Raw genomic sequence first — 23,603 nt, 5'->3', positions numbered from 1 at the left:
CAATATAACCCACATACAGTGTCTATGTTCCTCTTATTATGATTTAATATTTCTGGTCCGTGATTTTAACTATATTTTGATGAGCAAGCATCACGAGGTTAGGACTCCCAGTTTGAAGCATAGATAGGAACCATAATGAGCCCCCAATGAGTGCCTGTGGTTTGTTCCTCTATGCACGAAGCACCGCCCAGGTTTTTGCTCCCCGCTACGCAGGGAGAGTTGCAGCAGTAGCGTTCTACAGTGCCTACGTTACCATCACAATTTTAGTGCATGCAAAGACCCCTACTCCTAATGAAAAACGGCATTCAAGTCGGCAAATCAGGAAACTAGCGGACTACGGGTGTCAGAGTGGAAGGGGAACTAACGGTGCAGACTCTGATGATGATGAGGATGATGATGGTGAGGATGATGATTCTGTAAGAGAGTTATACGTATGAATACAATATTATGTGAAAGAGGAGGTAGCTAGAGATTATACCAGAAATGTTTCCTTGCGTTTGGATAGAATTATGAACAGTCACAAAATGTTGGTGTACAGCAATATGCACCTTAACCGATTAAATGTTGCAGAGCTCATGCTCTACATTATGACCTTGGATATGAAAATGATAATTTGCTTGGTCGTAATTATCGTATGCGATGCTTTTGTTTGTGTGGTTGCTGGTTGCTGATACTGTGCCTCAGTGCGCGTATGGATAATCACAGCCCGCACTAAAGTACGCACGGCGTGCAGTGGAGGCGAGGAAGTGGGAGTGAATGCGTGTTCTTATGGAAGTACACACAGGGCTTCAACATGGCCTCATCACGATATGAATGGCGCTGGTATATTCTATATTACCATATCTTGTTTGTGGTTTAAATTTGATTTAGCATATCGGCCATCAGTGGCATATGGCAGTTGCGGGCGCCAGATCGGTGTTATAAGATTGTTAGGAATTGTTCCTTGTCTCGGCGTTCTCTCGTTGTAAATGTATTTTATTGGCATGTTGTAAAACACATCTATGCATGCGATGTGGGAGAGGTAATGTTTTTCAGTAAAATCCTGTTCTGTTGATTACTTGGCGTTGGCAATATGGTGCTCGTTTGAAATAAATATAGTCTTATCACATAATCTTCTTGATCTGGTAGGATTGAAAAGATGCGACTCACATGCGCTAAAATAATATAATTAAATAGAATAACTGTATTCTCCAGGCTGTAGATTGCGTTTTGTAAACTACTGACCATGCCATTTAGGTCTCAGAGCTACTGGGCACAATGCAAAAACAGCATCACCTAGCCTACTGTAAACGAGCTATCCAGTAGCCTAATAATATAATGTATTATCGAATGTAGTGTTTAGTGTTTAAATATTGACCCGTTTTGTAATGGTTTTACATTGATATTGAAGTGTTTTTTTATGTATATACTTCCATGCTTCTACTGTAGGCCTACCTCACAGTAGGCCCCATGGTGCCTCATAATGTTGTATTTTATGACGTAGCCTATAGGATATCTCGAAACATTGCTTTTAGTTGATGCGAATTGGTAGGCCTAAATAGTATGACGAATGGTTATGTGGATATTCTTTTTTTATGTAGAACTAATATAATACAGTTTGCGTTTTCATAGTGACAATTCTACAGATGCTATGAATGTAACAGCATGTTTTTGTTGTGTGTGTGTGTTTGTTTGCAACTGAATGCAAAGACCTCCCTGTTGTATTGACTGCTTACAGTGCTGTTCATATCACAGGATCACAGTTAAATAAATGGTGATGCATCGAGTCTCACAGGAGATTAAAAAAAGCTGTATTGCAAAAGGGGAATGCTCTGCTCTAGTGTAATAACAGTATTACTGTCAGTACGCCTATGCAGATATTATTTTAAAAAGACAGGGTTATTCATTAATTGTATTATGAGGAAGCCAAATACAGGTTGTCATATCAAAACGGGTGTGCATATTTAATGCAGGCAGGGGTGCATTCACATGGAGATGCATGTGGAGCTAAAAATACCCCTTTCTGTTCTTGAGCATGTGAGTTATAGTGGAGAGCGAGCTCTCTTGACACTTATCATGGGACATGTTGACTTGTTAATTAGTATATAACTGTGAGGGATTACTGTCTGTTTTCAAACTGTTGTATCTCTCATAGTTTGAGATATCACCTTTTTTTCATTCACTCATGTTATTAGGATTGGAGGTGGAGCTCAGGCAGGGCACCTGTGGTCTATTCCATAAATCTTTGTTTAAAGACATGTTAATTATGTTCATACATAAAGTCATTTGGCCTGGAATAGATCATGACATTAAAGTGTGAATGGAGGGTAGGTCAAGTAGATTTTTTCTCTACATAATATATTAGAGAAACGCTGTTGAGTAAAAGATAAATTATGCCAAAGTTTGGTTTGGATTTTGAGAAAAACAGTCACTCCAAACAGAGCGGATATGATTTAGGGATTTATCGGCCAGCCGATAGTGCAGCTCAGCTGTGTAATCTGGGTCACGGCACCAATGTAGCATCTACCAATCTGCACCCTGTTTCAGTATGGTTCTCCTGATCCCTATAGCCTCCACCACACTCCAGCCAACTACATACACAAAGCTCTTTAGAGCAATAAGTTAGCAATAGTTTATGTTCATATTCAGGTTTTTACACTTTAATGTAAAATGTTAAATGTTGAGTCAAGAAAAATTTGGAAGAAGATGGTATATTACTCCTTTTGGCCTTATTTAACTGCTTTTTGTAGTAGTGTGACTGAACAATGATCATCTTATCTTATCTACATTTCTGACTTAGAGTATGGGGACAACTACAACTACAAAAAGTCTGGCTAGACTGTAAACTCTCCTTCCAGACTCATATTAAGCATCTCCAATCCCTAATTTATTCTAGAATCGGCATCCTATTTCGTAACAAAGCCTCCTTCACTCACGCTGGTAAACATACCCTTGTAAAACTGACTATCCTACCGATCCTCAACTTCGGCGATGTCATTTACAAAACAGCCTCCAACACTCTACTCAGCAAACTGGATGCAGTCTTTTTATTTCACTAGGCAAGTCAGTTAAGAACAAATTCTTATTTTCAATGACGGCCTAGGAACAGTGGGTCAACTGCCAGAACGACAGATTTGTACCTTGTCAGCTTGGTGGTTTGAACTTGCAACCTTCCGGTTACTAGTCCAGCTCTCTAACCACTAGGCTACCCTGCCGCCCCACAGTGCCACCCGTCTATCACAGTGCCATCCGTTTTGTCACCAAAGCCCCGTATACCACCCACCACTGCAACCTGTATGCTCTCGTCGGCTGGCCCTCGCTACATATTCATCGCCAGACCCACTGGCTCAATGTCATCTGTAAGTCTTTGCTAGGTAAAGCTCTGCCTTATCTCAGCTCACTGGTCACCATAACAACACCCACCCGTAGCACGCACTCCAGTAGGTATATCTCACTGGTCATCCCCAAAGCCCACACCCACTTTGGCCAGCTTTCTTCCCAGTTCTCTGCTGTCAATGACTGGAACGAATTTCCAAAATCGCTGAAGTTGGAGACTTATATCTCCCTCACTAACTTTAAGCATCATCAATCTGAGCAGTTTACTGATTGCTGCAGCTGTACATAACCCATCTGTAAATAGCCCACCCAACTACCTACCTCATCTCCATATTGTTTTTATTTACTTTTTTTGCTCTTTTGCACACCAGTATTTCTACTTGCACATCTTGTGGTCCTTCTGTAGCTCAGTTGGTAGAGCATGGCGCTTGTAACGCCAGGGTAGTGGGTTCGATTCCCGGGACCACCCATATGTAGAATGTATGCACACATGACTGTAAGTCGCTTTGGATAAAAGCGTCTGCTAAATGGCATATATACATATATATATCATCATCTGCACATCTATCACTAATTTGCTAAATTGTAATTACTTCACTACTATGGCCTATTTATTGCCTTACCTCCTTACTCCATTTGCACACACTATATAGATTTTTCTATTGTGTTATTGACTGTACTTTTGTTTATACTATGTGTAACTCTGTGTTGTTTTTTGTCGCAGTGCTTTGCTTTATCTTGGCCAGATCACAATTGTAAATGAGAACTTGTTCTCAACTGGCCTACCTGGTTAAATAAAGGTGAAATAAAAAAATAATAAAAAATAGGCATGTGTCTGTTAGGGTATCATCCTTGAGTCATCTCTACCCACTACTGGATGTTATACTTAATCATATTTTAGAGACCAGTGTCCATTTATGGTATGAGGTCTTTGGGGGATCGAAACTGGGGTGTCTACATGGAATGGCAGGTAGCCTAGTGGTTAGAGCGTTGGGTCAGTTACCGAAAGGTAGCTGGATTGAATCCCTGAGCTGATGTAATGAAAATCTGTCGGTCTACCCCTGAGCAAGGCAGTTGTCATCCAAATCAAATTTATTTATATAGCCCTTCGTACATCAGCTGATATCTCAAAGTGCTGTACAGAAACCCAGCCTAAAACCCCAAACAGCAAGCAATGCAGGTGTAGAAGCACGGTGGCTAGGAAAAACTCCCTAGAAAGGTCGAAACCTAGAGAGGAACCAGGCTATGAGGGGTGGCCAGTCCTCTTCTCGCTGTGCCGGGTGGAGATTATAACAGAACATGGCCAAGATGTTCATAAATGACCAGCATGGTCAAATAATAATAATCACAGGCAGAACAGTTGAAACTGGAATAGCAGCACGGCCAGGTGGACTGGGGACAGCAAGGAGTCATCATGCCAGGTAGTCCTGAGGCATGGTCCTAGGGCTCAGGTCCTCCGAGAGAGAGAGAAAGAAAAAGAGAATTAGAGAGAGCATACTTAAATTCACATAGGACACCGGATAAGACAGGAGAAGTACTCCAGATATAACAAACGGACCCTAGCCCCCGACACAAACTACTGCAGCATAAATACTGGAGGCTGAGACAGGAGGGGTCAGGAGACACTGTGGCCCCATCCGATGATACCCCCGGACAGGGCCAAACAGGAAGGATATAACCCCACCCACTTTGCCAAAGCACAGCCCCCACGCCACCATTGCTTATCACTTTGGCATTGATTATAACACCTCACGTGTTAGAGTCATTTCACTGAATCAAAGATGTGTAACTCTTTATAATACTGGTCATTTGTATGAAGAAAAAAAAAGAAAAAAAAATACATATATATTTAAAAAAAATGTATAATAATAATACTTTAAAAAAAGGAATAAGTAGATAAATTGGTTTGAAACTCAGATATTGTCACCAAGACTTGACAGTGCCCTCCTGCCCTTGTAAAAGTACTAATGAGCCCTTACCGTCCTCTCTTCTCTCCCTCACCACTACTCCTCTCACTCCCATCCTTCACCTTTTCCCTCTACCCACTCTCACCCCAATCCCCCATTTCCCCTCTTCTCTTCTCTCTCACTTCCCTTCTCTCCTCTTCCCTACCTCAACCCCTCTCTCCCCTCACCCCTCACCAACAGTTGATCAGTGGAGGATCCATCGTCAGCGCTGAGGCAGTATGGGATCATGTCACCATGGCCGACAGGGAGTTGGCATTTAAGGCAGGGGATGTCATCAAGGTCCTCGATGCATCAAATAAGGACTGGTGGTGGGGACAGATTGATGATGAAGAAGGATGGTTCCCAGCCAGCTTTGTGAGGGTGAGTGGAGCCATCAAAGATTTTCTCATTCTCTGCTGCACCGAGTCTTGCCACCCAACAAGACCACTAAGGTTTACCACCTATTCTCAATGCCCCGATGGATTATCCTTTGCCATTGCCTTATCATTGATAATTATCGTTGATTCACTGCCCTGTTTTGAGGGCAGATATTTTAGGCTTGGGTGATGATATTTTGATATAGATCAAAATATGATTATGCCATGCTAATCTCACAGGAACTAAAAATATTTACTAGTCTCCAATTGAAATACTGTGAAAACAAGAAGACTTCAGAAAAGTGAGGAGTTATTACATTGCGGGGTTATCACTACTAGCCTTCTCCATCTGCCAACTGTAAAAATGAGTCTGAACGAGGTATGTCATGTTTTTCTCTCCAAAGGTTGAACCCCACCCACCACAACCTCAAACAAAACAGGTTTTCTATATCAACCCTATAGCAGCTCCAAGGTTCCAAAACACAACTACCAAGGTGCGTTTAATAGTTTCAGCAAGTATTTCAAAGCAACTGTTTTAACTAGCATCTCACTGCACATTGGACCACCCCATATCTAACATCCTGTCGCTTTATACTACTGCTTCCATTTGCAGACATCACCATGCTTCAAGTGTCAAGCTTGTAATAGCATTACGGTCAAACTATAGTATCTCAAACAACACTCTCTTTCTCACTCTTACTTACTCTCTTTAACTCACTCTCTGCACTCTCACTCAACTGAAAAGCGAGCAATGAGGCACCGATTCATCTCAGATTTGAATGATGAAACATGTATGACCAACCTTTTAGCAGAGGACAGGGCATATCAAACAGGTGGATAAAACGAACAAGGCTTGATGAGTGACTCAAATAAAAGCTATTTAATGGTTATTTTATGTTACCGGATTTGTTGTCATGTTGGAAGTTATTTTCAGGAACATACATTTTCTAAAATCTTAAGAGCATTTCTGGATTATTGTGCCCATCCTATGAATTGACCATGCAGCTTTTGTCCACTGGTCCAAGGAAACAGAGAGAGTGGGCTCTAAATAGACACCCGTGGACAATGTACTCAGGCTGAGATATACTGTGTACACAGAACCATCAAGCACTGAGACCTGATGTCTGGAAAAGATTACTTACAGCACAGGCCATATGTGAATTCTGTATGGCCACATGCATATTTAAAATCAATCTCAGAAGGATCCCATGACTCTATGTTCGTTATGGTTGGGTCTAGTGTTTGTAATATAGATATAGGGTTAATGACCACAACTACCTCATATTTGCAAACAAACAGTCAGATACAGTAGGGTCCAAAATGATTGACACCCTTGATCAAGATAAGCAATAATGACTGTATGAAATAAATAATTGAAATATTGAGCTATGCTAATACAATTGTTCAGAGAAATATATTTTGTTTAACAAGTATTGTTTTTTCTCAAAAAGGTAGGGGTAAGAATTATTGACACCCCTAAAGATTCTTATAAATAATGTAGTCAAACGTTTAGTATTTGGTCCCATATTCCTAGCATACAATGATTACATCAAGCTTGTGACTCTACAACTTATTAGATGCATTTGCAGTTTGTTTTGGTTGTGTTTCAGATTATTTTGTGTCCAATCGAAATGAATGATTAATAATGTATTGTGTCAATTTGGACTCAGTTTTACTGTAAATAAGAATATAATATTACATGACCAAAAGTATGTGGACACCTGCATCTCGTTCCAAAATCATGGGCATTAATATGGAGTTGGTCCCCCCTTTACTGCTATAACAGCCTCCACCCTTAACAGCTTTCCACTAGATGTTGGAACATTGATGCAGGGACTTGCTTCCATTCAGCTACAAGGGCATTACTGAGGTCGAGCACTGATGTTGGGCAATTAGGCTTGGCACGCAGTCGCAAAGGTGTTCGATGGGGTTCAGGTCAGGGCTCTGTGGAGGTCAATCAAGTTCTTCCACACCGATGATCTCAACAAACCATTTCTGTATGGACCTTGCTTTGTGTACCGGGGCATTGTCATGCTGAAGCAGGAAAGGGCATTCCCCAAACTGTTGCCACAAAGTTGGAAGCATAGAATTGTCTAGAATGTATGCTGTAGCATTACGATTTCCCTTCACAAGATTTCCCTTCATTCCTCCTCCACCAAACTTTACAGTTGGCACTATGTATTGGGGCAGGTAGTGTTCTCTTGGCATCCACCATACCCAGATTCCTCTGTCGGACTGCCAGATGGTGAGGTGTGATTAATCACTCCAGAGAGAGTGTTTCCAATGGCTTTGAGCTTTACACCACTCCAGCTGATGCTTGGCATTGCGCATGGTGATCTTAGGCTTGTATGCGGTTGCTTTGCCACGGAAACCCATTTTGTTAAGCTCCAGACGAACAGTTCTTGTGCTGACGTTGCTTCCAGAGGCAGTTGGGAACTCTGTAGTGAGTGTTGCAATTGAGGACAGACTATTTTCACACGCTACTCTCTTCAACACTTGGTGGTCCCGTTCTGTGAGCTTGTGTGGCCTACCACTTCGCAGCTAAGCCGTTGTTGATCCTAGACGTTTCCACTTCACAATAACAGCACCTACAGTTGACTGGGGCAGCTCTAGCAGTGCAGACATTTGACGAACTGACCTGTAAGTCGCTTTGGATAAAAGCGTCTGCTAAATGGCATATATTATTATTATTATTATTGTTGGAAAGGTGGCATCCTATGACAGTGCCACTTTGAAAGTCACTGAGCTCTTCAGTAAGGTCATTCTAATGCCTATTATTGTCTATAGAGATTGTATGGCTGTGTGCACGATTTTATAATCCTGTTAGCAACAGGTGTGCCTGAAATAGCCGAATCCACTAATTTTAAGGGGTGTCCACATACTTTTGTATATGTAGTTTTCCTCCAAGACATGGTAAACTCTCACAATTACCAATAACTCAGGTTTCTACCATGTCTTGGGGGTATGATATTTCTCTGAGCAATTGTACTTGTATAAAATAATATAATTTCCCAATTCTATTAACATACCATATTTGAATTATTTATTTTATACTGTCATTATTGCTCATCTTTATCAAGGGTGTCAATCATTTCGGACCCCACTATCTGTCATTACAATTGAGCTAAACTCTAAGTAAATGAGTAAATGCTTCAACCTCATCTTTTTTTTATTTGACTGAATCTACTAACTGATCTCATCTTACTCAGTGATTGCTAGAGTTTGTGTTTGATTTTATTTATGTGACAAGAAATTATAAGCTAATTCTATGGGAAAATAGTACCTTCATATCCTAGAGGGAAATGTGCCCATTAACAATACAGTTGCATCATGGCTGGCTTTGTAATGTGTATTTTTCCTGAAAAACATCATGATTGTGTAGATGTTTATTAGGAGTCAGCTACCTACCCCGTGTCCTCTGGCAAGGTTGCTAAAATTAGTTCCCTTTGAGGATTACACAAAGTGACAGTTCATTCCTTGAGATGCCTTCAAGCAACCAATGCACTAATGCGCTCACAACTCCTCAACTAGGAGGTATCAGATTTTAATCAAACAATGAATACTGCGTAGAAGGACATCATGTTCATTGTTTCATGGTTTTATCCCTTTTGTAATACAATGTTATTTCTTGACCGTTTGTATATTATAATGTGGGGAGGTCAAAACAATAAAAAAAACTATCTACCAAATCTATAAATTTTAAAATGTTGATTACTTCTCCTTGCCATTATCATTCACCTGATAAGACAAAACATGTGAACAAAAATCGTATGATGGGGGTCCCAGGGTCACCTGTTCTAGTGGCTCCTGATATTGGGGTTCGATGTGAATATAAGCAAACTGTTCATGTACAGAACTATATGGTATATACAGTGCCTTGCGAAAGTATTCGGCCCCCTTGAACTTTTCGACCTTTTGCCACATTTCAGGCTTCAAACATAAAGATATAAAACTGTATTTTTTTGTGAAGAATCAACAACAAGTGGGACACAATCATGAAGTGGAACGACATTTATTGGATATTTCAAACTTTTTTAACAAATCAAAAACTGAAAAATTGGGCGTGCAAAATGATTCAGCCCCCTTAACTTAATACTTTGTAGCACCACCTTTTTCTGCGATTACAGCTGTAAGTCGCTTGGGGTATGTCTCTATCAGTTTTGCACATCGAGAGACTGAAATGTTTTCCCATTCCTCCTTGCAAAACAGCTCGAGCTCAGTGAGGTTGGATGGAGAGCATTTGTGAACAGCAGTTTTCAGTTCTTTCCACAGATTCTCGATTGGAATCAAGTCTGGACTTTGACTTGGCCATTCTAACACCTGGATATGTTTATTTTTGAACCATTCCATTGTAGATTTTGCTTTTTGTTTTGGATCATTGTCTTGTTGGAAGACAAATCTCCGTCCCAGTCTCAGGTCTTTTGCAGACTCCATCAGGTTTTCTTCCAGAATGGTCCTGTATTTGGCTCCATCCATCTTCCCATCAATTATAACCATCTTCCCTGTCCCTGCTGAAGAAAAGCAGACCCAAACCATGATGCTGCCACCACCATGTTTGACAGTGGGGATGGTGTGTTCAGGGTGTTGCTTTTACGCCAAACATAACATTTTGCATTGTTGCCAAAAAGTTCAATTTTGGTTTCATCTGACCAGAGCACCTTCTTCCACATGTTTGGTGTGTCTCCCAGGTGGCTTGTGGCAAACTTTAAACAACACTTTTTATGGATATCTTTAAGATATGGCTTTCTTCTTGCCACTCTTCCATAAAGGCCAGATTTGTGCAATATACGACTGATTGTTGTCCTATGGACAGTCTCCCACCTCAGCTGTAGATCTCTGCTGGTCATCCAGAGTGATCATGGGCCTCTTGGCTGCATCTCTGATCAATCTTCTCCTTGTATGAGCTGAAAGTTTAGAAGGATGGCCAGTTCTTGGTAGATTTGCAGTGGTCTGATACTCCTTCCATTTCAATATTATCGCTTGCACAGTGCTCCTTGGGATGTTTAAAGCTTGGGAAATCTTTTTGTATCCAAATCCGGCTTTAAACTTCTTCACAACAGTATCTCGGACCTGCCTGGTGTGTTCCTTGTTTTTCATGATGCTCTCTGCGCTTTTAACGGACCTCTGAGACTATCACAGTGCAGGTGCATTTATACGGAGACTTGATTACACACAGGTGGATTGTATTTATCATCATTAGTCATTTAGGTCAACATTGGATCATTCAGAGATCCTCACTGAACTTCTGGAGAGAGAGTTTGCTGCACTGAAAGTAAATGGGCTGAATAATTTTGTACGCACAATTTTTCAGTTTTTGATTTGGTAAAAAAAGTTTGAAATATCCAATAAATGTCGTTCCACTTCATGATTGTGTCCCACTTGTTGTTGATTCTTCACAAAAATATACAGTTTTATATCTTTATGTTTGAAGCCTGAAATGTGGCAAAAGGTCGCAAAGTTCAAGGGGGCCGAATACTTTCGCAAGGCACTGTATTTATCGCTTCCATACTTGCGAACATTAGAAAAAGTTCTCAAAATGCCCATCAGCCAATTGAAATTGTTGACGTAGTTGCATGTGATACAACGCTACATGTTAGCTTTTCCCATAGGATAACCTGCCAGACATACATGCTAACCACACCACCCGTTGCAAAATAAATGTGCACATACATGTTATTCAATCATTGCACCCATACTGCTTGCGCGCGCGTCAACGAGAGTACGCGTAGCCAGGCCCTAACATGCTGACCAGACTGAGATGGGAGAGGCAGGACTTGCAGTGCATCAGGCGTCACAAATAGAACCAGTGTGCAATGATTGAATAATATGTACCGTACCAGTCAAGAGTTTGGACACACCTACTCATTCCGGGGTTTATTTTTACTATTTTTTTAAACTATTTTCTACATTGTAGATGAATAATAGTGAAGACATCAAAACTAAAAAATAACACATGGACTCATGTAGTAACCAAAAAAGTGTTACAAAAATGAAACTATATTTTTTTATTTGACATTCATCAACATTGCCACCCTTTGCCTTGATGACAGCTTTGCACACTCTTGGCATTCTCTCAACCAGCTTCATGAGGTTTTCACCTGGAATGCATTTCAATTAACAGGTGTGCCTTGTTAAAAGTTAAGTTGTGGAATTTCTTTCCTTCTTAATGCGTTTGTGCCAATCAGTTGTCTTGTGACAAGGTTGGGGTGGTATACAGAAGATAGCCCTATTTAGTAAAAGACCAAGTCCATATTATGACAAGAAGAGCTCAAGTAAGCAAAGAGAAACAACAGTCCATCATTACTTTAAGCCATGCAAGTCAAAATTCAAGAACTTTGAATGTTTCTTCAAGTGCAGTCGCAAAAACCATCAAGCGCAATGATGAACCTGGCTCTCATGAGGACCGCCACAGGAAAGGAAGACCCAGAGTTAGGAAAGGCGGATACCTAGTCAGTTGTACAACTGAATGCCTTTAACTGAAATGTGTCTTCCGCGTTTAACCCAACCCCTCTGAATCAGAGAGGTGTGGAGGCTGCCTTAATCAACATCTTCAGGGAATAGTGGGCTAACTGCTTTGTTCAGGGGCAGAACAACAGATTTCCGCCTTGTCAGCTCAGGGATTCGATCCAGCAACGTTTCAGGTTACTGGCCCAACACTCTAACCACTAGGCTAGTTACTTCTGCTGCAGAGGGTAAGTTCATTAGAGTTAACTGCACCTTAGGTTGCAGCCCAAAAAAACGCTTCACAGAGTTCAAGTAACAGACACATCTCAACATCAACTGTTGAGAGGATACTGGATGAATCAGGCCTTCATGGTCAAATTGCTGTAAAGAAACCACTACTGAAGGACACCAATAAGAATAAGAGACATTAGACCAGTGGAAATCTGGTCTGATCAGATTTTTTGTTCCAACCGCTGCATCTTTGTGAGACACAAGGGGGCCTCAAACCCACTGTTACCGTATCCTGCAGATTCACAGTTCACTGGTATATGCTACCTGGCAGCAATAATAATAGAGGTACATGACAGCTATTTGACAAGACCATAAGGCTCTTCAAATTTAAAAAAAAAAGTTGTATGTTAAACGTAAATGTTGTATAGACCTCCTTTATCTTTTTCCCGTAAAAACACATGGATGTGTGTGAAAAACATGAAATTTTGTCATATAGCGGAAAATCAGCACCATGCAATATTGGCACACTACAATTGTGACATACTAAGTGGAACATAAGTAAACCTTGAATTTGGAGGTTTAAAATATCCCCCTGGTGGCCAAGTTGACCTATTTTAAGAAATGCCATTGGTTGGTGGATATAAAGTATAAGATCTTTGATAGGCTGATGCGGAATTTGTTACAGGAAATAATCACTGGCCTGCTGGTCAGGTTAGCATCGTGCTAAATGTGGCAGGTTATGTTATGGGAACAGCTATACATTTAGCGTTGTATAAAGTGCAACCACGTAGATTATTTGAATTGGCTACTGCTAATTTTGAGACTGAGAAGTTTAAACTTGTGTGGACCCATATTGTTCATTATATTAAGTTATAGCATGTTAAGGTTATATCCCTATCAATTTACAGTGTTGGGGAAGCTACTCTGAAAATATAGTTTACCAAGCTACCAATTAAACACAAAAACTCTGTTTCAAGTCAGAATTTGGCAGGTCTGATGCTGAAAAAGAAAGGAAATTGTTGTCTACTTCACCCTTATTTTTTTGGTTAGAATAAAATGTTGTGTTGTTCCAGTAGTTTTCTACACCGCTACATGGCAAAAAAGTAATTAACTACTGAAAACACTACCAAGATTTGTATTGAGTTCAACTGCCACCAAGATACTGCAAAATGTAGGTAAATTACTAATTGAACTACATGTAATTCGCTACTCCCCAACACTGTCAATTTGAACATTGCTGGAAACAGACTGTCAGGAGCCACAGTTGAAACACAGGGATTGTGCAGTGCAGTCTATCAACTGTCCCATTTATTAGTAGCTAAGCTCCCTGTGTCACTTGCCTTACATCTTGTGAGCGCTCATGCTTAAAGCTCTATTGTGCAGTCACAGTGATGTACTCAGCCTAACCTGCAATTTCATGCTTGTTTCTTTTTCTAGTTTTGATGCATACTGTTGCTTTAGCTCAACCTATTCCATTGATACAGTTGCATATCGCAATATTATTTTTGACAATATATCATATCGTATCGTTTTGACAATATTGCAAAATTACTTTTGCGCTAGTTGGCTGTACCTGCATCAAACTCCAGTATTTTTCCTTCATAGCTTGTTCTCCATCTTCTTTTTAAATAGGGAGCTAACTTGTCTTCAGCACTTTTATTTCCATAATTAAAACTCGTTATCGTGGCTCTCTCTTGTCCCTCTACAGCAGACCTATAGTGAGCTCCCTGGCATTTCCCAACCCAACTCTTCAATGTAAAGGCTTTGTTAGAATTCAAGATAAATTACAATGTTTTTTGAACAGGTACCTATTTTACAGGTGCATCAGAGGAATGAAGGCCTGATATGGATATTTCTATACTTTTTTAACGCGTTTTGACAAATCTAATTATGATACACATTGTTCAATTTAAACTGAAGAAGTGGCATTGAAAATTAATTTGAATAGGGAGAAAAGGCCCCATGGCTTTGGAATTAATATGGTGTTGTTGTTTTGTATTTTAAAACTATTGTAGATCACTTACAACCCGAACCCTGATTGTTGATGCTACTGTTTATTTGTCCAGGCTGACATGTTGTGTTCTGCCGTCCTCAGCTGTGGGTGAACCAGGAGGAGAGCACGACGGTAGAGACAGTTGAGGGGGCTAGCCCCAGCCCCAGTGAGGTCCAGAACGGGCATGCGGAGGCCAGCCCCAGCAGCAGCGACTGTCTTTGCCTGGGCCAAACCATCCAGAACAGAGACCAGATGAGGGCCAATGTAATCAACGAGATCATGAGCACAGAGCGTCACTACATCAAACACCTGAAGGACATATGTGAGGTAGGCTTGGCTGGCTAGAGATCTTCCAAAGACAGAAGGGCATATGTTAAGCAGAAGTTATAGACTATGGATGGGCGTGGGGTGGGGGCCACAAAAAATCTGAAAATGTCATGAGGGGCCACAGTGGGTCACGGGTCTACGTATCCATATAACCTAATGTTGGGCTAGTAAATGAAAAGGCGCTCGCTGATTCGAATACCCGAGCCAACAAGGTGAAAAATCTGTTGATGTTCCTTTGAGGCACGTAACCCTAATTTGCTCCAGGGGTGCCGTACTACTATGGCTCACCCTGTAAATCCCCTCCCCATTAGTAGCTAACCAATGGTGGGATAATGTTGCATTGATTAGATTGTAGCAAGGAGCTTGCAGTGTCTGCTACTTGGGAGGTGTTGACAATGCAAACCATGATGATAAGCGTTCCAAGTCGGTATGCGGTTATGCGTTGCTTGTTGGTTGTGTGTGGCACAGAAACCTGTTGGTGGAAAATTTGTTGCATCTATTTGATATAATTTATAAATATCATAAAATGTGAAACGAATTTCCCCCTAGCTGATCATTGTCTGCAGCCGATTCTGAACGTAGTGTAACGAGAGTCATTTTTGTTGTTGTCTATTTTTTGGTCGTTGTCTGCGAACCCTTAACCTTCTGGAGCGTTGCCCTGACAATAAACTGACTGTGCCACAAAACCATGCGAAAGTGGTAAAGTCGATAACTTCATGTATAAATACAACGGTTGCTAGAGTTATGGTTATTTATGGTGGTAATGATAATTGTTGAGTACATTTTGAGGGGGGAGGATGTGCAACATTTTTTACAGTACAAAGGGAGGGTCATGTGAAGAAAACAAAATGTGTTGGGGAGGGGAGTGCAGTTTTTTTAATGTCTGGAGTTGCCTATCTCTGTTTTAGACAATTACCTTGTTTTAGGCCATTACCCAACCACTATTCATAGCAAGAGAAGACAGATTATTAGTGATTATCCAATATGAAATATTAAATGGACATGAAAAAAAGTATATTTATCTAAGTACCCAATAAACTGTATATCAAATATTTCCACAGTGCTATAACAGCTCTTGTGCAGATTTAGATTATGCAGTACAGTGCTTTCCATGGACTAGGAACAAAATGTGTCTAAAGGCAAACTTCAGTCAATTATGTTCTAAAGAGTAGTGACATGCTACAGTGTTTTAGTGAGAGATTAGAAGCGATGGCTGACCCGTAAGTGCTGGTTGTGGGCTCAGAAATAGCATCCCTCCCATCCCACACCACTCTTCCCCAGCATATATAGAAACAAGCACTCCATCTCTTCACGCACCACCTGTCTCCGTCAAACAACACACCCAGGAGAGGACATGAAAAAGTACTCAAAAAGCTGTTACCCAATCAGACGTTTTTCATCAGTTTTCCCTCTGTTCCCACATAAATATTACATAATCACAATGTGCTTCGAAACCCCCAAAATGACGCAGAGAAAATATAAATTGTGTAAGCAACATCACATGGCAAATCGTAATGTCTAGGTGACTGGGAATGCCTATTGAAGCGTGATGGGTCCCTTAAGTGTGAAACTATATGATTTTTCATGAATGACTTGAAATGTTATTGGAGAAATGAGCTCCCACAGAGGGGATGAGTTACATAACTGAGACTCTTGCTTATAGAGCTGTAGTCATCTTCCCTGCCTTTTATTTCCCTCTAGATCTAATCTGGGAAAAATGTGGTTAGAAAAATAAATTTGATGGGAAATGAAACAGGGAATAAACAATGATTGTGATTCAGTCATTGGCATTGATGCCTTTTTTAAACTCAGACAAAACTGTTTGAATGCCCTGTGTTATGTACAAATATTCCCAGTGTAAAATAGTTCCCAGTTCAATATTTGCACGCGCAGATCTTTATGTGGATGGCTGACCTCGTGCAGATGTTTCTCTCACCCTGTCTTGACCTCGAAAAACTGTTCTGTGAGAATGCGCATTTGCTTCACACATCTGCCATTCAATGGTGGCCAGGAGTATTGACACTGACCAATCAGAAGCTTGTTGAGGCGTGAGGTCGGCATATATACACCCAGACTCACGCGTCTAAGTGCTGAATGTTGATGTGAGGAGAGATATGTTGCCAGTGTAAAGACTTGGGCGCTACGGGAGGGGGCGAAATAAATATCCGCCTAGCTCCGCCATCCACATAAAGAGACGCACGTGCAATTATTGAACTGGGAATATTTTCACGTTGGGAGAAATTTTATATGACGTTACAATCACAACGATTGGGAACTATTTCATGCTGGGAAGATTTTTACATGACACCCTGCAGTAAAGAAAAAATCATATAAGATGCCATGCAACATCAATGAAATACTATCATTTGAAATGCATAATATTGGATCAAAACCATTTGTTTTTCTTTGTTGCCTCAGGGTTACTTCCGGCAATGTAAAAAAAGAAGAGACATGTTCAATGATGACCAGTTGAGGGTCATATTTGGGAACATTGAAGATATCTACAGGTTTCAAATGGGCTTTGTCAGAGACCTGGAGAAGCAGTACAATACAGAAGAACCTCATCTCAGTGAAATAGGTCCCTGCTTCCTAGAGCATGTAAGCATTTTTGTATCTCTCAGGATTTCAAGTGTTTTTTAAATGTAATCCCTCAATAGGTTTGAGTAAACCTTGTGTCTCATATCTACATGGCCATTGGATTCTCATCATTTTTCATACTTCTGAGAACCTTGATGATGGGGCATTTCAGAGTTCCCTTTGGTTATTAATTTCAATGGAAACTTAAGGCAGTAGTGCACCCTCACTATTTTGTTAACTCCAAAAAAGAAAAGAAAATTCAGCTCGTTTCAGCATTTCAAACATACTGTGTACACATTTATCTGTTGCAGCAAGATGGCTTTTGGATCTACTCAGAGTACTGCAACAACCACGTGGATGCCTGCATGGAGCTCTCTCGGCTGATGAAGGATGGCCGCTATCAGCATTTCTTTGAGGCGTGTCGCCTGGTGCAGCAGATGATTGACATCGCCATTGATGGCTTCCTGCTCACGCCTGTCCAGAAGATCTGCAAGTACCCTCTGCAGCTGGCAGAGCTTCTCAAGTACACTGTCCAGGAGCACAGGTACCTGTCCCTTAGTCTCAATGTCACATCAAATATTTACATTCACCTCTGTGTCATGGTGAAGCATTGTTTCTACTGATAAAGATCCTGCTGGAATGATTGGTATTTTTTGCTCTCAGGTTAATTGGCCAGTATGAGACTTGAGGATCTTTCATTAATATGTGAGGATCCTAGACGTGGATGCTAAACTTAAAGTATTGTTGTTTTGTGCAGTGAAGCTGTGATAGAGATGTGGCACGGTATGCATGCTTGACTATACAGTTCTTTTGTTGACCTATTCCTCCTACTTGGTCACCCCCTCTATAACATTGTGTCTCCTCCCCTCTCGTAGTGACTACCGTTACGTCGCTGCAGCGCTGGCTGTCATGCGGAACGTCACTCAGCAGATTAACGAGAGGAAGCGTCGCCTGGAAAATATTGACAAGATAGCACAGTGGCAGGCGTCTGTGCTGGACTGGGAGGTAGGACTGAGACAGGGTGACATGGCTGAGGAAATAACAAGTACTGTGGAAAACACATACAACAAGCCGTTTTTAGTTAATGATTTGGCTCTGTCAACTCACTCCTTTGCTACTAGCTTGTTTTGGTCAGAGTTTGAAACACAATGTATTTTACAATGCAAATATTTTGATAAGCTGTCACGTAGACCTTCTATGAAGGTTTAGAGGCAAGAAGTTGTTCCTTCCAAAGGAAAGTATATCAATTGCTCCTTTTGGAGTATGTACTCTTTTGATAAAATAAGAAAACAGACTGTCAGATGCGGTGCATTTTGAAGCACTCCGTTTCATCGGGATGAAGTTAATCAGGAGTGAGAAAAGGAAGTGTAAGGATCTGTGTTGCTAGACTCGAGCCTGTATTCAATGTGAGAGAGCTAGCATTAGCAGGCCACTCTGACCTAGTTGAAGAGTTTTTCCAGAGTTGCACAATCACTGAGGTACTGTAATTATGTCAAGTAAAAAAAATAAAAAATCAAACCCACCAGAGTTCTACTTTGTCACCGTCTATGTATTTGAGGAAGCGGAAGCCTGTCTTAAACAGAGGAAGCCTGTCTTAAACAGAGGAAGCCTGTCTTAAACAGAGGAAGCCTGTCTTAAACAGAGGAAGCCTGTCTTAAACAGAGGAAGCCTGTCTTAACAGAGGAAGCCTGTCTTAAACAGAGGAAGCCTGTCTTAAACAGAGGAAGCCTGTCTTAAACAGAGGAAGCCTGTCTTACTAGTCATTATCTTATCAGTCACTTTTCTAACGTCATAAGCATAAAAGGATTCTGTTTTCTTGACTATGTATCACAGACTGTGTTATTGATCCTGTTTAAAGATCTAACCATCTTGTATTTCTCTGTGCAGGGGGATGATATTCTAGACAGGAGTACAGAGCTGGTCTACACTGGGGAGATGTCTTGGATCTACCAGCCATATGGGCGGAGTCAGACCAGGGTCTTCTTCCTGTTCGACCATCAGATGGTTCTGTGTAAAAAGGTAAGGTGGCTATATCTGGGTCACAAATTTAAAAAAAATGCTATTTAATTGATCGGAACCAGTCTTGACACTCCCAGGTGTACATATTGCCTATGTAACCCCTCTCTTTTGCAGACAGAGTTGGCATGAATTTGTTTAGAATGTGATCAACCGGTCAGTTTGTTTGTGAATAAAAAATGGCAGCAAAATCAGTACGTGTGTTTGTACCCTTAGTTACACTCCGAGGTTCAAGGCAAATGAAGGCCACTGCCTGAAAGAGTCAAGTCACCAGATGAATGTACCTAAGGGGTAATGATTTATTGTGTGAAACAGAAAGTCACCGGCTTGTATGAGAAAATGCTTAGCCTCACCACTGTGGTGACAAAGACACAGCTTAGGACATTATAACTGCCGTTTCTATGGCCGAACAGGCTTGATAGTAGTTTGTATGACAGCAATTCCTCTTTACTCCCCAATTCTGACAAAACTTGAGTCATATACACAAAACTTAAATTGTTTAAAAAAATAAGCATCTCAAGAAAAAAAGATAAATTTACGAAGTTCTGAAATGCATCCAATAGCTCAACATGTGTTGAGAGATTCTCAAAGGTCATGCTAAGAAATTCTCAATTCATGAAGTGTTTAACTCTTAAACCCACAATCAATCCCATGAATTAGGCCGATTAGTATGAGTCTTCGTAAAAGCTGTCATTCAAATGTGGTGGGTAGCTCACAAACATCACAGTGAGGGAAATTCTGTGTGATATATTGTCACAGTACAATTTGTAGTTTGAAATTAAAATGGTCAGGAACACATCTTTAATTCAGCTCCTGAAAATTGACCCTGTGGTACTTGTTGTAACAGAACTGGATGGAGATTCGTTCCTGCTTGTCTTACCTTTTATCTCCATCCCCTCAGCACTGTGATTGATTCATGCTCCTGAGGTGGATGACAACAGTGTTGTAACATAAGGCCGTCATGTCCAAAGGGGAGCTAGAGGAAGCTTACAGTACACAGGGCTGTTGTGTCTCTGAGTTTACTGCTACCGCTGGGACATGTGTGACACAAGCTCTCTGAGGGGACAGAAATATATAGTACGCAGCAGAAACATCACTAATGGGGATGGGACACCTGGAATCAGGAGCAGCTGTTTACAGCAAAGTGCATTATTCATCAGGGTGATTGCATGGAACCCTGTCTATCACAGGGAAATTGATAGGCTGCAATTAGTAAAAATGTACTTATTTCTTCTTTGGCTGCCAGGAATTCAATCCTTTTCATTTCCTATCTGTCTGTCACCTGGGTTTCGCAGTGCCTCACTATTGTTCAAAGCACTGGTGTAGATAATTCAAAGTAAATTAGAATCCACTCTACTTAATTTTTCCCTTCCATTCCTCACTCCCTTACTTTTCCCTCAGGACTTAATACGACGAGACATCCTGTACTACAAGGGCCGCATGGATATGGACAGGTACAATTTAGTTGATGCTGTGGATGGGCGAGATGATGACTTCAATGTGAGTGTGAAGAATGCGTTCAAGCTGAGTAATAAGGACTCCGACGAGATCCACATCTTCCTGGCCAAGAAGCTGGAGGAGAAACTTCGCTGGCTAAAAGCTTTTCACGAGGAACGCAAGATGGTGCAAGAGGATGAAAAAATAGGTGTGTATGTGAAAGAAATGTTCATTTGTACAACAAATTAAAATGGTGAATGAATATGACAATTATTTATATTTTTCAGGGTTTGAGATATCAGAGTATCAGAAGCGACAAGCAGCGATGACAGTGCGAAGAATGACCAAACAAAAAGGTAAATGCACACTTTCCCAAATTAGTTAACTAACAGTTTTTGTTTTTAGTCCATCTATAGTGCATCTCTCTCCTCCTTAATATATCTCTCCTCCCATGTGTAGGCCATAGATCTGTGCCCCCTGGATACCCCCCTCCTATGGACCCCATGAATCCAGGACAGTACTTGGTAGGAGACGGCATGGAACAATCAGAATTTGAATTCCCTGAACCTGAAAGGTGCAAGTCTCCCTTCTGGCAGAGCTTCAGCAGGTTAACTCCCTTTAGGAAATAGAGAAGAGATATATTTTAGAAAGACCACCTTATTTTTTTGAGAAGCACCATTGTATTTCAATTGTGACTCTAAAGGGAAAGCTGAACACGAGTATTTGGATTGTCAAACATTTAGCTTGTGAGCATCTCATTGATGACTGTACTGTTGTAATCACTTTACCTGTATGACTGCAATGACAACTACCAACACAACTACCACAGCGAATGACCACACCTTTGGAACCTGAGAGAAACCAAAACACCTTCCTATCTCTTGATCTGTGAGAATATTTTTGTGACCTCTACTAATCCTTGGACAATGGAAAAGGGAACCGTGAGTTTCAAGGAAAAACTAACAGAACATTTGTGTCCACATTTAAAACTGAGGAAGCACTAGTCATACATTGATCTTTATGCCAAATCTGGTTGTGTCCTACAGTTCACTGTGACCTTAATGGGCATTTTATGAGTTTTTTCCCCCTTTTTTTTCAAGTAAAATGCTGGCCAGATTCATCAGTCTTGTATTGTTTTTGAGTATTTATATCCATTTTATTTTTGTTAATTTAAAATGCATGATGAAGTCCATTGTATGTATTTATTGTGCAATTATATTCTTACGGGTCAAAGGGAAAAGAGAATCCGCATCATCAACTTCAGTGTGACTCATTCCAATACATCTTATATTGTTGACAGGGTATATATGTTGTATATATTTTTATTACATGTAGGTACTTAAGTCTGATAGGAATATCATCTCGTGGTGTTCTCTTAAATAGTCATTCACACTGATTTTACAAAACCAGGATGGTAGTTTGAGACATGATATTACAGTAGGCTATATTCAGCTATCATTGCATAGTGCTTTCTTTTCCACCGGGCACCTCAGTCATTGTAGAATAATATGTGGTTATAGTTGCACTTACCTAAGATCCATCTGTGATTTCATCAGGTAGAAGAGTCTGCACGAATGCCTTTCAACCACCCAAGTCATTTAACGAAGATTGTGATCGCATAAGTTTCAGAAATAAAAAGGCCTACCATAAAATTATTTGACGCTAGTTCCATAAATGACCATGGTTTAAACCCCTATTCATTGGCTTTATTTTCATGTGATATTCATTCTTGATAGTGAAAGAATACCACTTTAAGGTAGCCAAACTACAGTTAAAACATCTTGGTAGTCTTTTTCCTGTGGTGGCTTTCATAGTGCCAGCACAATGTTATGACATGACTGATTTTACGCCTGTCATTGCAGGTTAAATCCTTCGCTTGCTCTGCCACCAGGCTTAGATGAAGCAGAAGATGGGGTACATTTCAGGGGGATTCCAGTGTGGTTTTTTAGGCATTATGATGGCTACTTCAACAACAAAGTTATACCAGAATTTCACATGAAAAATGCAAAGGAAATGCTGGTGGTCAAGCTTGTTATCTATATTTGTATTCAAAGGGTGAAAACAATTTTTAAAAGGATATTTATTTATATGCCTAAAAAATCAACTAGGATTTAATACATTGCATTAGATACAGTATAAAAGCGCAATATGAAAGTGTGCAGTAATATTGAAGGGGAAAAAAAACACTTTAAATATTAAGGCATTTTCTCTTGATGAACTGATATGGAACATTCATACATTTATTTTAAAAAGTGCATTTTCTAATTAAAACAAATGCTTAAATATCTGAATTGATAAGTTGTTTAATTTCATTTTTGGTTTTATTGATAATTATGGATGATTTCTCATTAATTTTGTGACTATGGCTTGGAATAAATCAAAATGCGTTAACATGATTGTTTCCTTCTTAATCATTTAAGTTGTGCAGTACCCTGTTAGGTATTAATAGATGTACATTAACACATTCTAATGAGAGGGATAACCACCAAGATGATCTAAATTCATTTCTCTCTGCCAGGTGTTTGTTTACTTTTTCCTCAAATAATCACCATATCTCCTTATCTTTCCTTCTTAATGTACCAAAAGACAGTCTAGTGAAGCACACCAAACTGTAAGAGAAGTCATGTATAAGATCTACTATTAAAGAATTACCATTAATGTGTAAAGACATCAATTGATTGTCTATTGCAGATACAGTGCCTTCGGAAAGAATTCAGACCCCTTGACTTTTTCCACATTTTGTTACGTTACAGCCTTATTCTAAATGTATTAAATAAAATAAATATCCTCTACAGTCTACACACAATACCCCATAATGGCAAAGCGAAGATAGGTTTTTAGAAATGTTTGCAAATGTATTTATTAAAAACAAAACGGAAATACCTTATTTACATACAGTGGGGCAAAAAAGTATTTAGTCAGCCACCAATTGTGCAGGTT

The 23,603-nt window shown here is 40.2% G+C and overlaps 1 protein-coding gene across 3 annotated transcripts; it reads left to right on the top strand.

Annotated features, from left to right (window-relative positions):
- The first annotated feature begins 217 nt into the window (after window positions 1-217).
- Window positions 218-23,056, top strand: LOC118391318 (rho guanine nucleotide exchange factor 9-like). 3 transcript variants are annotated; one of them, XM_035782591.2, is made up of 11 exons: window positions 218-399; window positions 5,463-5,642; window positions 6,043-6,132; window positions 14,409-14,633; window positions 17,052-17,231; window positions 17,522-17,754; window positions 18,086-18,215; window positions 19,098-19,229; window positions 20,628-20,871; window positions 20,951-21,019; window positions 21,123-23,056. In XM_035782591.2, exons 1-11 carry the CDS (start codon window positions 379-381, stop codon window positions 21,290-21,292), a joined length of 1,674 nt encoding a protein of 557 aa, XP_035638484.1. In that variant the 5' UTR covers window positions 218-378; the 3' UTR covers window positions 21,293-23,056. The 3 variants fall into 3 exon arrangements, with proteins under 3 accessions (XP_035638484.1, XP_035638486.1, XP_035638485.1); XM_035782592.1 differs by lacking the exon at window positions 218-399 and adding an exon at window positions 714-822; XM_035782593.2 differs by lacking the exon at window positions 6,043-6,132.
- The last annotated feature ends 547 nt before the right edge of the window (window positions 23,057-23,603 follow it).

Source organism: Oncorhynchus keta, chromosome 12 (assembly GCF_023373465.1).
Source record: "Oncorhynchus keta strain PuntledgeMale-10-30-2019 chromosome 12, Oket_V2, whole genome shotgun sequence".
Taxonomy (NCBI): domain Eukaryota; kingdom Metazoa; phylum Chordata; class Actinopteri; order Salmoniformes; family Salmonidae; genus Oncorhynchus; species Oncorhynchus keta.
This window is presented reverse-complemented; position numbering and strand designations above follow the sequence as displayed.